We start from the raw sequence: 17,021 nt of genomic DNA on the forward strand, positions 1-17,021 counted from the left end.
GTCATGGACCATTTTCTTCAACTTCCACCAAAGATTTTCAATTGGATTGAGATCCGGACTATTTGCAGCCCATGACCTTGACCTTATGTGCCTTCTTTCAAGGAATGTTTTCACAGTTTTTGCTCTATGGCAGGATGCATTATCATCTTGAAAAATGATGTCATCATCCCCAAACATCCTTTCAATTGATGGGATAAGAAAACTGTCCAAAATATCAATGTAAACTTGGGCATTTATTGAAGATGTAATGACAGCCATCTCTCCAGTGCCTTTACCTGACATGCAGCCCCATATCATCAATGACTGTGGAAATTTCCATGTTCTCTTCATGCAGTCATCTTTATAAATCTCATTGGAACGGCACCAAACAAAAGTTCCAGCATCATCACCTTGCCCAATGCAGATTCGCGATTCATCACTGAATATGACTTTCATCCAGTCATCCACAGTCCACGATTGCTTTTCCTTAGCCCATTGTAACCTTGTTTTTCTCTGTTTAGGTGTTAATAATGGCTTATGTTTAGCTTTTCTGTATGTAAATCCCATTTCCTTTAGGCGGTTTCTTACAGTTCGGTCACAGACATTGACTCCAGTTTCCTCCCATTCGTTCCTCATTTGTTTTGTTGTGCATTTCCTGTTTTGGAGACATATTGCTTTAAGTTTCCGGTCTTGACGCTTTGATGTCTTCTTTGGTCTACCAGTATGTTTGCCTTTAACAACCTTCCCATGTTGTTTGTATTTGGTCCAGATTTTAGACACAGCTGACTGTGAACAACCAACATCTTTTGCAACATTGCGTGATGATTTACCTTCTTTTAAGAGTTTGATAATCCTCTCCTTTGTTTCAATTGACATCTCTCGTGTTGGAGCCATGATTCATGTCAGTCCACTTGGTGCAACAGCTCTCCAAGGTGTGATCACTCCTTTTTAGATGCAGACTAACGAGCAGATCTAATTTGATGCAGGTGTTAGTTTTGGTAATGAAAATTTACAGGGTGATTCCATAATTGTTTTCCCTCTGATTGGTCTGAAAAAAATTACCCTTACGGAGTACCACATTTTTAATCTTGATTTCTTTTAGTGTTTCTTAAAGCTATAAAGTAGCCATTTGAAATGACTTTAGTTTTGTGCCATGTCTGTGATCTGCTTTTTTTCCAACAACATTAAACAACTGTATGAACATCCTCCGAGCCCGGTGATTCCAGAATTTTTGCCAGGGGTTGTAGATGCTTGGTTGGACCACATCAATAGATGATCCTGGCTTACATCTAGTGCGTAGGGCATCTTAAGGCATTTTTCTTCATATGATTGGTGTGATATTCTGGGCCCTGATCTCAGCTCATGTTTTTCACTTCTCTTTATCGCCAGAGTGCCCCCCGCTGGGACTGGAGTCACTGAGGGTGTCTGACCACCAGCTGAGAGCTTCCAGTATAAAACGTTATGGGCTGGGCTCCCACCGAGGACGTCTGAATATTCAGGTGGGTAACACACTTACATTACCTACTCTGACCACTAGGGGGAGACGCTGGCTCTTGTGGGAAAATACAGCAACAATTGAAGTGAATGGGAGACGGTGTGACAGCGCCTGGTCCTCAGGAACCTTCACTGCTGCAGCTCTGCTCCAATGTGACCTGTCCTAATAGTCTGCATAGAAATTCTGAGAGGACAACTCCTGTAGAACTATTATCTCCCCACTGTATCAATGGGGATCCTAGTGATAATACTCATCATCCATCACCACTCACCAAATACATTAGTCCCATAGACGAAGTATTGTACCAGGTCATGACAGACAACCGGCGCGCCATCGCCATCCGCAGACACTGGCGGGATATAGCACCACTATATAACACGGCAGGTACAGGACGTGGCCCCTTTAAGTGTTTCACTCCTCGGAAAGCTGTTTCCATTTCTTGTGTTTTCTTTTGCTGGAAATATATTTGTACCAAGGAAACGAATCCAAGCGGAAGAAAGGGAAAGTCTGAGCAGGGCTTAACGATTTTATGCCCAAATAATCCCAAATTGAGCGTTTATTCTTAGTGAAGCATTTCTGAGAATCTCTGAGCGGCGACAGAGACGGGGTCCTCACCTCTGGGCGGAGACACGGGCAAAGCGTGGGGTCTCCGTGTATATACAGGGGCGTAGAACGTATATTAATCCTCTAGGATGGTAAGAACGTGGCAGAGTGTGGGGATACAAAGTGTAGATAGAATGTAACAAGAACAACAATTCATTATCCAATCAATATTACAGATATAGTAAGAAAGTAAGGGCCCCGTCACACTAAGCGATGCAGCAGCGATCCCGACAACGATACGACCTGTCAGGGATCGTTGCTGCATCGCTAATACATCGCTGGTGAGCTGTCAAACAGGCAGGATCACCAGCGATCAGGGGAGCAGCGATATCGTGGAAAGGATCGTTCCACGATGTTCTGCTCCCGTTACCAGCCTGCTGCTTAAGCAGGAGCAGGCTGGTAACTATGGTAAACATCGGGTTACTAAGTGCGCGTGTGCCCCTAATAACCCGATGTTTACCATAGTTACCAGCCAGATCGTTGGTCCCGCTGGTCACACACAGCGATGTGTGCTGACCAGCGGGAGGCCAACGACCAAAAAATGGTCCAGGACACTTTGCAGCGATCAGCGACCTCACAGCAGGGGCCTGATCGTTGCAAAGTGTCACACATAGCGACATTGCTGGTGAGGTCGCTGGTGAGTCACCAAAACCGTGACTCAGAAGCGATATCGCTATGTGAGACGGGGGCTTAACAGAGAACACTCAGGGCTAAAAGACCCCTAGCCCCCCCAGAATGTACTAGTAACCACTAGGCAAAGTATCAGATAGAAGGATCAAAAAACAGACGTATATATTTTCATCTTTTACATTTTCAAAATTACAAAAAAGGAAAATGGGCCAATGCAAAAGTTTGTGCCCCCTGCATGGTTAGTACCCAGTAGCGCCCCCTTTTGAGAGTATCACAGCTTGTAAACGCTTTTTGTAGCCAGACGAGAGTCTTTCACTTCTTGTTTGAGGGATTTTCATTGATTCTTCCAGTTCTATGAGATTCCTGGGTCATCTTGCATGCACTACTATATTGGGGTCTGGCCACAGATTTTCAATGATGTTCAGAAGAGGGGACTGTGAGGGCCATGGTAAAACCTTCAGCTTGCGCCTTTAGAGGTCGTCGATTGTGGATTGTGACGTGTGTTTAGGATCATTATCCATTTGTAGAACCCATCCTCTTCAGCTTTTTTACCGATGGTTTTATCTTTGCATCAAGAATTTGCTGAATTTTCATTGAATCCATTCTACCCGTGGAATTTTTCCCCGTGCCATTGGCTGTAACACAACCCCAAAGCATGATTGACCCACCACCATGCTTAATGGTTGGCGAGATGTTCTTTTCCTCTTTTATTCTCCACACATATCTGACCATTGTGACCAGAGACTTCTTCTATTTTACCTCATCGGTGCACAGGACTTGTTTCCACAATGCATCAGGCTTGTTCAGATGTTCTTTTGCACTTCTCATGCTGAATTTTATGGTGAGGACGCAGGAGAGATTTTCTTCTGATGACTCTTTCATGAAGGCCATATTTGTGCAGGTGTCTCTGAACAGTGTACCACAACTCCAGAGTCTGCTGAATCTTTCTGAAGGTCTTTCGCAGTCAAGCGGGGGTTCTGATTTGCATCTAAAGCAATCCTACCAGCAGCTCTCACTGAGATTTTGCTTGGTCTTCCAGACCTTATCTTGCCCTCCACTGTTCCTGGTAATGGCAATTTCTTAATGACATTTTGAACTGAGGAAAGGGCAGCTTGAAAACGCTTTCCTATCTTTTCTACTTTTGACCAGCGGTGCTCAAACTTTTACCCGCCACTGTACATTACATTCCTGTACTGATCCTGAGTTACATCCTGTATTATGCTCCAGAGCTGCACTCACTATTCTGCTGGTGCAGTCACTGTGTACATACATTATATTACTGATCCTGAGTTACCTCCTGTATTATACTCCAGAGCTGCACTCACTATTCTGCTGGTGCAGTCACTGTGTACATACATTACATTACTGATCCTGAGTTACCTCCTGTATTATACTCCAGAGCTGCACTCACTATTCTGCTGGTGGAGTCACTGTGTACATACATTACATTACATTACTGATCCTGAGTTACATCCTGTATTATACTCCAGAGCTGCACTCACTATTCTGCTGGTGCAGGCACTGTGTACATACATTACATTACTGATCCTGAGTTACATCCTGTATTATACTCCAGAGCTGCACTCACTATTCTGCTGGTGCAGTCACTGTGTACATACATTACATTACTGATCCTGAGTTACATCCTGTATTATACTCCAGAGCTGCACTCACTATTCTGCTGGTGCAGTCACTGTGTACATACATTACATTACAGATCCTGAGTTACCTCCTGTATTATAGCCCAGAGCTGCACTCACTATTCTGCTGGTGCAGTCACTGTGTACATACATTACATTACTGATCCCGAGTTACCTCCTGTATTATACCCCAGAGCTGCACTCACTATTCTGCTGGTGCAGTCACTGTGTACATACATTACCTTACTGATCCTGAGTTACCTCCTGTATTATACCCCAGAGCTGCACTCACTATTCTGCTGGTGCAGTCACTGTGTACATACATTACATTACTGATCCTGAGTTACATTCTGTATTATACTCCAGAGCTGCGCTCACTATTCTGCTGGTGCAGTCACTGTGTACATACATTACTGATCCTGAGTTACCTCCTGTATTATACTCCAGAGCTGCGCTCACTATTCTGCTGGTGCAGTCACTGTGTACATACATTACATTACTGATCCTGAGTTACATCCTGTATTATACCCCAGAGCGGCACTCACTATTCTGCTGGTGCAGTCACTGTGTACATACATTACATTACTGATCCTGAGTTACCTCCTGTATTATACTCCAGAGCTGCACTCACTATTCTGCTGGTGCAGTCACTGTGTACATACATTACATTACTGATCCTGAGTTACCTCCTGTATTATACTCCAGAGCTGCACTCACTATTCTGCTGGTGGAGTCACTGTGTACATACATTACATTACTGATCCTGAGTTACCTCCTGTATTATACTCCAGAGCTGCACTCACTATTCTGCTGGTGCAGTCACTGTGTACATATATTACATTACTGATCCTGAGTTACCTCCTGTATTATACTCCAGAGCTGCACTCACTATTCTGCTGGTGCAGTCACTGTGTACATATATTACATTACTGATCCTGAGTTACATCCTGTATTATACTCCAGAGCAGCACTCACTATTCTGCTGGTGCAGTCACTGTGTACATACATTACATTACTGATCCTGCGTTACATCCTGTATTATACCCCAGAGCTGCACTCACTATTCTGCTGGTGCAGTTACTGTGTACATACATTACTGATCCTGAGTTACATCCTGTATTATACTCCAGAGCTGCACTCACTATTCTGCTGGTGCAGTCACTGTGTACATACATTACATTACTGATCCTGCGTTACATCCTGTATTATACCCCAGAGCTGCACTCACTATTCTGCTGGTGCAGTAACTGTGTACATACATTACATTACTGATCCTGAGTTACATCCTGCATTATACTCCAGAGCTGCACTCATTATTCTGCTGGTGCAGTCACTGTGTACATACATTACATTACTGATCCTGAGTTACATCCTGTATTATACTCCAGAGCTGCACTCACTATTCTGCAGGTGCAGTCACTGTGTACATACATTACATTACTGATCCTGAGTTACCTCCTGTATTATATACTCCAGAGCTGCACTCACTGTTCTGCTGGTGCAGTCACTGTGTACATACATTACATTACTGATCCTGAGTTACCTCCTGTATTATACTCCAGAGCTGCACTTACTATTCTGCTGGTGCAGTCACTGTGTACATACATTACATTACTGATCCTGAGTTACCTCCTGTATTATACTCCAGAGCTGCACTCACTATTCTGCTGGTGCAGTCACTGTGTACATATATTACATTACTGATTCTGAGTTACATCCTGTATTATACTCCAGAGCTGCACTCACTATTCTGCTGGTGCAGTCACTGTGTACATATATTACATTACTGATCCTGAGTTACATCCTGTATTATACTCCAGAGCTGCACTCACTATTCTCCTGGTGCAGTCACTGTGTACATATATTGCATTACTGATCCTGAGTTACATCCTGTATTATACTCCAGAGCTGCACTCACTATTCTGCTGGTGCAGTCACTGTGTACATACATTACATTACTGATCCTGAGTTACCTCCTGTATTATACTCCAGAGCTGCACTCACTATTCTGCTGGTGCAGTCACTGTGTACATACATTGCATTACTGATCCTGAGTTACATCCTGTATTATACTCCAGAGCTGCACTCACTATTCTGCTGGTGCAGTCACTGTGTACATACATTACATTACTGATCCTGAGTTACCTCCTGTATTATACTCCAGAGCTGCACTCACTATTCTGCTGGTGCAGTCACTGTGTACATACATTACATTACTGATCCTGAGTTACATCCTGTATTATACTCCAGAGCTGCACTCACTATTCTGCTGGTGCAGTCACTGTGTACATACATTACATTACTGATCCTGAGTTACATCCTGTATTATACTCCAGAGCTGCACTCACTATTCTGCTGGTGCAGTCACTGTGTACATACATTACATTACTGATCCTGAGTTACATCCTGTATTATACCCCAGAGCTGCACTCACTATTCTGCTGGTGCAGTCACTGTGCACATACATTACATTACATTACTGATCCTGAGTTACCTCCTGTATTATACTCCAGAGCTGCGCTCACTATTCTGCTGGTGCAGTCACTGTGTACATACATTACATTACTGATCCTGAGTTACCTCCTGTATTATACTCCAGAGCTGCACTCACTATTCTGCTGGTGCAGTCACTCTGTACATACATTACATTACTGATCCTGAGTTACATCCTGTATTATACTTCAGAGCTGCACTCACTATTCTGCTGGTGCAGTCACTGTGTACATACATTACATTACTGATCCTGAGTTACCTCCTGTATTATACCCCAGAGCTGCACTCACTATTCTGCTGGTGCAGTCACTGTGTACATACATTACATTACTGATCCTGAGTTACATCCTGTATTATACTCCAGAGCTGCACTCACTATTCTGCTGGTGGAGTCACTGTGTACATACATTACATTACTGATCCTGAGTTACCTCTTGTATTATACTCCAGAGCTGCACTCACTATTCTGCTGGTGCAGTCACTGTGTACATACATTACATTACTGATCCTGAGTTACCTCCTGTATTATACCCCAGAGCTGCACTCACTATTCTGCTGGTGCAGTCACTGTGTACATACATTACATTACTGATCCTGAGTTACATCCTGTATTATACTCCAGAGCTGCACTCACTATTCTGCTGGTGGAGTCACTGTGTACATACATTACATTACTGATCCTGAGTTACCTCTTGTATTATACCCCAGAGCTGCACTCACTATTCTGCTGGTGCAGTCACTGTGTACATACATTACATTACTGATCCTGAGTTACATCCTGTATTATACTCCAGAGCTGCACTCTCTATTCTGCTGGTCCAGTCACTGTGTACATACATTACATTACTGATCCTGAGTTACATCCTGTATTATACTCCAGAGCTGCACTCACTATTCTGCTGGTGCAGTCACTGTGTACATACATTATATTACTGATCCTGAGTTACATCCTGTATTATACTCCAGAGCTGCATTCACTATTCTGCTGGTGCAGTCACTGTGTACATACATTACATTACTGATCCTGAGTTACATCCTGTATTATACTCCAGAGCTGCACTCACTATTCTGCTGGTGCAGTCACTGTGTACATACATTACATTACTGATCCTGAGTTACATCCTGTATTATACCCCAGAGCTGCACTCACTATTCTGCTGGTGCAGTCACTGTGCACATACATTACATTACATTACTGATCCTGAGTTACCTCCTGTATTATACTCCAGAGCTGCGCTCACTATTCTGCTGGTGCAGTCACTGTGTACATACATTACATTACTGATCCTGAGTTACCTCCTGTATTATACTCCAGAGCTGCACTCACTATTCTGCTGGTGCGGTCACTCTGTACATACATTACATTACTGATCCTGAGTCACCTCCTGTATTATACTCCAGAGCTGCACTCACTATTCTGCTGGTGCAGTCACTGTGTACATACATTACTGATCCTGAGTTACATCCTGTATTATACTCCAGAGCTGCACTCACTATTCTGCTGGTGCAGTCACTGTGTACATACATTACATTACTGATCCTGAGTTACATCCTGTATTATACTCCAGAGCTGCACTCACTATTCTGCTGGTGCAGTCACTGTGTACATACATTACTGATCCTGAGTTACATCCTGTATTATACTCCAGAGCTGCACTCACTATTCTGCTGGTGCAGTCACTGTGTACATACATTACATTACTGATTCCTGAGTTACCTCCTGTATTATACTCCAGAGCTGCACTCACTATTCTGCTGGTGCAGTCACTGTGTACATACATTACATTACTGATCCTGAGTTACCTCCTGTATTATACTCCAGAGCTGCACTCACTATTCTGCTGGTGCAGTCACTGTGTACATACATTACATTACTGATCCTGAGTTACATCCTGTATTATACTCCAGAGCTGCACTCACTATTCTGCTGGTGGAGTCACTGTGTACATACATTACATTACTGATCCTGAGTTACATCCTGTATTATACTCCAGAGCTGCACTCACTATTCTGCTGGTGCAGTCACTGTGTACATACATTACATTACTGATCCTGAGTTACCTCCTGTATTATACCCCAGAGCTGCACTCACTATTCTGCTGGTGCAGTCACTGTGTACATACATTACATTACTGATCCTGAGTTACATCCTGTATTATACTCCAGAGCTGCACTCACTATTCTGCTGGTGCAGTCACTGTGTACATACATTACATTACAGATCCTGAGTTACATCCTGTATTATACCCCAGAGCTGCACTCACTATTCTGCTGGTGCAGTCACTGTGTACATACATTACATTACTGATCCTGAGTTACATCCTGTATTATACTCCAGAGCTGCACTCACTATTCTGCTGGTGCAGTCACTGTGTACATACATTACATTACTGATCCTGAGTTACATCCTGTATTATACTCCAGAGCTGCACTCACTATTCTGCTGGTGCAGTCACTGTGTACATACATTACATTACTGATCCTGAGTTACATCCTGTATTATACTCCAGAGCTGCACTCCCTATTCTGCTGGTGCAGTCACTGTGTACATACATTACATTACTGATCCTGAGTTACCTCCTGTATTATACTCCAGAGCTGCACTCACTATTCTGCTGGTCCAGCCGCTCCCTCTCCCCTCACACACATATTATACATATATACACAATAATAACTATCTACACTGTGACATCTGGTCCGGTTACCAAACAAATAATAACAATATAATAAACAATAACCGACAAATTATATACAAACTAATATATACAAGACAAAACAAAACCCCCCACACTGGAGCCCCCCAGTCCCTCCCCGGCACTGACCTGAGAGCTGGTCCTGCGTCTCATGCCTCAGTCCAACGTCCATAGGACAGATCAGGCAGTGCCAGTTATTCACCCAAATAACCAGTGTCCCACAAGATGAACCCACCTCCCCCCTTTTCCCTCCACCCAACCTAACACCTTCACCCAAACCCATATATACAATATATACAGAAACACACAATACAATAACCACAACTGACAAAGCCCAAGTTCGGCGCCTGCAGCCCTACATCACTGTCTACTGATCAATAAAACAAAAATCTATGGTGTCAGCAGCAGCCCACCACCAGGAGAGGAGATGACCAGACTAGGGCACACTAAAAGAAAAGCCCCTCCAGAGGAGAGCGGCCCTCCGTGTACCCAGTCTCTCATACTCCAGAGAACGCACCTTCACCAGGTCACCGAGTATGGTCCTAAACACATCGTCCACTGGGAGGATTTTCCGCTGCGTCGATACTAAGCACTGTGCGTTCCACGTGTGATACCTAACCACTGCGCTAACTAGAAATAAGGTGCAACGGTCCCGACCACCCAGGTCCCCGAATGCTCCATAGGCCCATTCCGCATAAGAGAGACCGGCCAGCCGGGGCCAGCCAATGGAGGCGCCCACCCTGTTGTACACCTCTGTGTTAAAGGGACAACGAAGCAGGAAGTGGTCCATGCTTTCAAGCATGGTACCACAATGCTCCCGAGGACAGCTCCTGTCCTCAGAGCTCCTACACTTCAGATTGTCCCTCACACACAGTTTCCCATGGAAGCAGCGCCAAGCCAAGTCCCAAACCTTCGAGGGGATCCTGATAGAATTCAAAAGATGCAGACCCACCCCAAGATCCCGACTTGGGCAATCCCTGAGCGCCAGAGGCCTCTGAAAATGGGTCAACAGAACCCTTTTGTCAAGGAGCTTCCTTGGCAGAGTCCTGACCTCCCACATTCCCAGACCCCACCGGCGAATTACCTTCAGAACCACGGTAGCGTAAGCCGGGAGATGTCCATGCGGTGTGCGGAGATCCTTCACTTGCCCTCCTGTCTCCCATTCCTGGAAGAAAAGCTGAAACCATCCCTTACAGGAGAATACCCACGGAGGAGCCCTCTCTTTCCAGAGGTTTGCAATATTGATCTTAATGAAGGTATTCACAAGGAATACCACAGGGTTGACCATACCCAACCCTCCTAGTCTCCTTGTACGGTAAGTAACCTCCCTCTTGACCAGGTTCAGTCTATTCCCCCATAACAGTTGAAAGAACAAACTGTAGACCCGAGTCCAGAGAGGCTCTGGCAAGATGCACACACTGCCCAGATAGATCAGCAAAGGGAGCAGGTAAGTTTTGATCAGGTTTACCCTTTCCCTTAGGGTCAAAGACCAACCCTTCCATTGGTTCACCTTCTGAGTGGCGATCTCTAGCCTGCTGTCCCAATTTTGTTTGGGGTAATCCCCCTGGCCAAATTCGATGCCAAGAACTTTTGCAGAGACTTTGGGTTCTGGAAGGGTGTCCGCGAGATCAAAACCGGATCTCCTCCTCCCAGCCAGAGACTCTCACACTTATCCCGGTTGATCTTAGACCCGGATGCCTCTGAGTAGCGATTTACCTCTGACATCAGCCATTCTGCCTCCCCATCAGAGGAAACAAAAACGGTGACGTCATCGGCATACGCCACCACTCTCAGAGTGGCTTCCGGTGCTGCCCGGTCCATCCCGATCCCAGCCAACGGTCCACGCTCCACCCTCCTAAGAAGTGGGTCAATCGCAAACACGTACAGTAGCGGGCTCAAGGGACAACCCTGGCGAACACCACACCCAACCTCAAAAGAGCTGCCAATCCAACCGTTCACAAGCGGGAAACTCTCTGCCCCAGAGTACAAGGTCTTAAGCCAATCAACGAACCCCCCCGGCAGGCCATACCTCAGAAGGACAGACCAGAGGTATTCATGATTAACCCGATCAAACGCTTTTGCCTGGTCCAATGACAGCATGTACCCCTTCCAGTGGCCAGCCCTCCCCTGCTCCACCGCCTCTCGGACACAGAGTACAGCACTAATTGTACTGCGGCCCGGAACAGAGCAATGCTGGGCCCCCGAAAGGAGCTGGGGTGCAAATTTCACCAGCCGATTAAACAGCACCTTTGCCAAAACCTTCCTGTCTGCATTGAGAAGCGCTATGGGACGCCAATTCTCAATGCAAGATGGGTCCTTACCCTTTGACAAGATGATCAGGGCAGACCTCCTCATTGACTTTGGCAGAGTGCCCGAGGAAAGACACTCATTGAATACCTCAGTCAAGAGGGGAACCAAGGCGTCCTTAAAGGTCTTATAGAATTCAGATGTTAAGCCATCCGGACCGGGAGATTTCTTCAGGGCAAGCCCTTCAATCGCCAACTTAACTTCCTCTTCCCTGATCATCTCTGTCAAAACGCCAAGAGAGGGGTCTACCCCTGGTTCGGGGACAGCTTCAGCCAGAAAAGCCGATATCTCATCCCATTCCAGATCCCTCTTCCCCAAGAGGTGCGAGTAGAAGGATCTGACGACCTCCAGGATCCCTGATCTGGATCTTTTCAGGGACCCCGCAGTGTCAACCAGTCCTGTAACAACTTTACTATTCACTGACATCTTGCAGTTTCTGTAAGGGTCGGGCGAGCGGTACTTCCCGTAATCCCTCTCAAAAACCAAAGATGCGTGTCTATCATACTGACACCTCATTAGCAAAGATTTCACTCTGGAGATCTCCTCGCGGCTACCTCCAGTTGAGACAAGATGCTCGAGGTTCCTCCTCAGTTCCTGATACAGGCGGTACCTGTCCAGGCTCCTGAGGCTCGAGAGCTGGCGGAAGAATCTCGCCACCCTTTTCTTGAACATCTCCCACCACTCTGACTTACTACTACAAAGATCCAGTAAGGGTACCTGGCTCTGAAGAAAATCCTCAAAGGACTGTCTTATCTCCGCTTCTTCCAAGAGAGACGAATTGAGCCTCCAAAAGCCTCTTCCCATCCGGGGGGTCTCTGTAACATTCAGGGAAAACAAAATCAAACAGTGATCGGAGAACTCCACCTCAACAACAGATACTGCTGAAGAGACGGCTTCCTCCTTTAAATAAAACCTGTCTATCCTGGACCTACAGTTACCTCTATGATAGGTGAACCCCTCGTGGCCTGCGGTGTGCCGGATGTGGACATCCACCAGGCGAGCCTCACTAGCTATACTGTTAAGGGCGACGCTATCATAAGTCAGCTTGTCTCTGGAACCTCCTCTATCCCGGGGCCTCGTGACAGTGTTGAAGTCCCCTCCAAAGACGACCTGCCGACTCGTAAAAAGGTAGGGCTTGATCCTCGTAAAGAGACACTTCCGGTCCCACTTAGATTGGGGACCATAGATGTTAATGAGCCGAAGCTCTTGTCCCTTCATGAGGACATCTAATATCAGGCACCTCCCCATTTCTAACTCAATAACCCGTCGGCATTCTACCGGTGCGGTAAAAAGGACCGCCACTCCGCTATACGGCTCGGCCGCAAGAGACCAATAGAAGGGCCCGAGTCTCCACTCCCTCTTAGCTATAAACACCTCTGCCATATTTGGCAGCCTGGTCTCTTGCAAAAAGAAAATGTCAGCTTCAACCTGGCTGAGAAAATCAAAGGCCGCAAATCTAGCCATGTTTGACTTAATGCTGGCTACATTAATGGAAGCCAGCGTCAACGGAGTGGGTACCGCCATCATTGGTGATTGAGTTAGATGGCTTTCTTCTTCCCACTCCCCTTACCCTCTGCCTCAGAGGAGGAATCCTTCCCCCTCTTTAATGACACAGAGGTGTCCATTCCCACATTTTTCCTTCTTTTTTCGTCCTCGTCTCCGGACTCTGGGCCAGTCCCTCCCCCCAAGGACCCTGCATCCCCAGGAGAAGGAGACTCGGCGCCCCCTGTAAGCTCCGCTGAAGCCGGATCCTCACCCTCAGCCTCCTCCTCAGAGGAAGAGATGTTATCAAGGGCTTGGAACCGGTTAGAAATACCAACTAGAGGGGAGTCGGTTTTACCTTCCTTAGGTACCTTGGTCAGAGCGGGAGAAGATGTTTTATCTCCCTTCTTTTTCTTCTTTTTGGTGCCGAGCTTACGCTTGTTCTCTAGCCACCGCTTATTATCCTCATCCATACTTTCATAATGGGAGGATTCTGAGGCAGAGGCAGTTTCCTCCCTGTGGATCCTCCTGACCTCCTCATCCAACTCATCATCCCTCGGGGCCTCAGCAGCAACACTGGCATCCAGGACAGGGGCTGCCCCGGTAGTCTGGGGCTCGCCCCGCTCCCTCTCCTGTCTGCGCTTGTCTAGATGCCTCAGCTGGGCAGGCGTCTTTTTATTGCTTTTCTTCCCTGGCCCCTCAGCTCCCCCACCCCTGCTAGTCCCCTCCCCAGCAGAATCGGCCTCACGGCTTACTCCCACCGGGGTCTCGACTGCATTAGCGAAGGAGCGAGGACAACGGCTGAATGGGTGGCCTAACTTACCACACAGGTGGCACCTAATCTCCACACAAGTGGCGGCAAGATGGCCGACACCCCCACACAACGCGCATTTCTGCACGGTGCAGTTTGCACTGAAGTGTGTGGGGTCGCCGCACCTGTGACAGAGCTTCGGTTGCCCCTGGTAGAAGACCAGGATACGATCCCTACCCAGGAAGGCAGACGATGGAATGTGGGCAACCGTACCACCTGAACGCTTAAGTTTTACCATAAACGTCCAGGCCCCTGACCAGATACCAAACTCGTCGCGGTTTTTCTTTGGCATCTCCACCACCTCTCCATACCGACCAAGCCACGTCATGATGTCATAGCAAGAAAGCGACTCGTTATGAGTCATCACGGTCACTTTCTTGATCTGGTTTTGGCGAGACACTGCCTGAATGGCAAAGTCTCGCCAGCCGGGCTCATTTTTTGCCAACTCATAATTCGCCCAGAAGAGCTCAAGCCCCTCCGGCCGAACAAAGCTGACATCAAACTCAGGCGTGGAATAGGGATGTATCAAGGCGTAGATGTCAATCGCCTTGAAGCCCATCCTCAGCAGGAGCTCCACAACTTTAGACCTTGGAGGACATGCATCACTGCCCCTCCACCGAAGACGGACCACATTCCTACGCACACTGCCTGGCCCGGCTGTTGGGAGGGACCACACTGTATCCCCCCCTTTTTGCTCTCGGAAGGCCCCGAGGCCATGCCTCTCTATCCAGAAGGATAGATCAACCTCTCGACCCTCTACCATTAGTGATCTCTCCCCCTTCTTTAGAGCCTCCAGAAGGCGCCGTTGCAACATGCCGTCCCCAAAGCCCGGAGACGAGGAGGATGCCCTATTTGCCCCGGAGGTGACACTGGCATAACTCCGGACAGGTGTTGCCACCCCCGGGGGGGCAACCGGACCAGTGACCACGTCAGCCCCAACAGTATCACCATTACCCACCTCCATCTCACCCTCCACCAAACCAGCAACCACATCACCAGACAATGAATTATCCTCATTCACCTCCACCACCACATTCATTCCGGCTGGACCAGTAACAATGGTGGATGACCTTTTGACCTCCGCATCAGGCACAAGGGGCTCAGTCACCTCCATAGAACTGGAGGCGACCTCACCCCCGGTCTTATGTGTGCCCTCCACATCATTGGTTGGTAATTTCCGCTGTTTGGCATTTGGTATGATGTGCCGCTGATCTCTAGCTGCAGTTAGGCGCCGCTGATCTTTAGCATCAGGATCTTCCGGACCAGCGACGCCAACACAAAATAGCACTTTGGTGGGAGGACCGGAACGCTCAGCCCCGACAGCCCCCTCACACTGCCGCCGCTTCTCAACTAAGTGATCAGCGGCAACAGCATTCAGAGGCGCCGAGGCTACCGGAGCTGCCCCCGACACCAGGCTGCTCCCCCCTCCCACTGAGGAGCGCACCACAGCATCGTGGCCTGATGGAACGCCCGCCGCCGGGCCGCCCTCACTGTCCAGCCTCTCGGCTGATGCACCTCCTGCTGCGTCCCCGCTACTACAAGCAGAGACGGAGCTCTGCGCCTCACTACCGCGCTCTGTAATCTCCCCGCGCCTTTGCACCGGATCCACAGCAGAACCCGGGCTGGGCTGGGCAACGGGGCTTATACAGCGAGCTGAGCCTGCCGCCGACTCAGGGGGTACAGGGAGGGGGGCATATACGTATCTTACCGCCTCCTGCAGCTTTGGCTTGGTCTTCTTTGCCTTTTTGTGGCCCCCAGGTGCCTCTTCTGGTAGATCGTCACCAAGATGGAAGTTTTGGAGGCACACTGGGGACTCCAGGAGCTTAATCTCCACCATTAGCGCCCCTCCCTGGCCGCTGCTGTCACTGTCCTCCCCAGAGCCAGCAGAACTGCGACCGGATGTCACTGTCGCCTGTCCTGCAGGGAGCTCGCTGCACGTGGCCTGCGGGTGACTTTGCAGGCTGCCAGGTGGGGCTTGCTGCTGGTCATCATCACTCTCATCATCCACCTGGCTCTCAGGCTGCAGTCCCATCTGCCTTTGCTCTCTGGTATCAGCCATTTCTCTAAAGCGGTCTTCATTTATGAGTTTTTCTTTGAAAGGACCACTCTGCTCTCTGATGGTGGCTTTCCTAAGTTCCAGGCGTTGAATTTCACTGCTCAGTCTTTTTACCTCGGCTTGGAGCTTGGCCTTCCTTGGTTTGGAGGCCCCCGCAGCTTTGGCGCTTGTGCAGCGCAGCTCCTTCCGGAGCCTCCTGATGAGCTTACTGGCATCTTCATACTCACGGAGGCGGATCATGACCTGGGAGGCATAGGTGGACACAGACTCCCGGGGTCCCTGCAGCGCCCAACCCCCCTCAGGGAGGTCGGCCTCACCTCCGTGAGCACTCAGCTTTCCTCCGGAAGGAGCGCCATCTTGCACGCCGCTGTCAGGCTTTTCCTCCATGCTGGAAGCCTTGCGGCTTCTGGGGGTCTCCACAATCCCGGGGGGAGTAGGAGCCACATTGCTGCGACTCCTGGTGCAGCATCTCACCCCCGAGTCCTCTGATGTGCAGGCCGGTTGCTGGTTTCTTCTGCCCCCCGCCGGCCTGGTTCGGGAAGCAGAAGCCTGGGACTTGGCTCCATCACTCATCCCAGAAACCCGCTCCCTCCCTGGGAAAGAGAGAGAGCAGGTCCCCAGGTGGAGAGGTGTTGGTTTCTCAGAGATCAGGAGCTCACAGCAGGATCTGCAGCCACCACACCCGCAATCACCACACTGACTAGCAGCTGATCAGAGCTGCACCCAGTATGCTGCTGGAGGAGTCACTGTGTACATACATTACATTACTGATCCTGAGTTACCTCCTGTATTATACTCCAGTGCTGCACTCACTATTCTGCTGGTGCAGTCA

The 17,021-nt window shown here is 48.2% G+C and overlaps 1 protein-coding gene across 1 annotated transcript in view; it reads left to right on the top strand.

Annotated features, from left to right (window-relative positions):
• Window positions 1–17,021, top strand: part of LOC141164820 (probable carboxypeptidase X1) — a 247,140-nt gene that overhangs the window by 206,857 nt on the left and 23,262 nt on the right. Inside the window, exon 3 of the mRNA XM_073650411.1 lies at window positions 1,369–1,478. Coding sequence (XP_073506512.1) covers window positions 1,369–1,478 — 110 coding nt within the window. The remainder of the gene's footprint in view (window positions 1–1,368; window positions 1,479–17,021) is intronic.

Source organism: Phyllobates terribilis, unplaced genomic scaffold, assembly GCF_046119375.1.
Source record: "Phyllobates terribilis strain yellow unplaced genomic scaffold, ASM4611937v1 Scaffold_1__5_contigs__length_1240528914, whole genome shotgun sequence".
In the NCBI taxonomy this organism is placed as follows: domain Eukaryota; kingdom Metazoa; phylum Chordata; class Amphibia; order Anura; family Dendrobatidae; genus Phyllobates; species Phyllobates terribilis.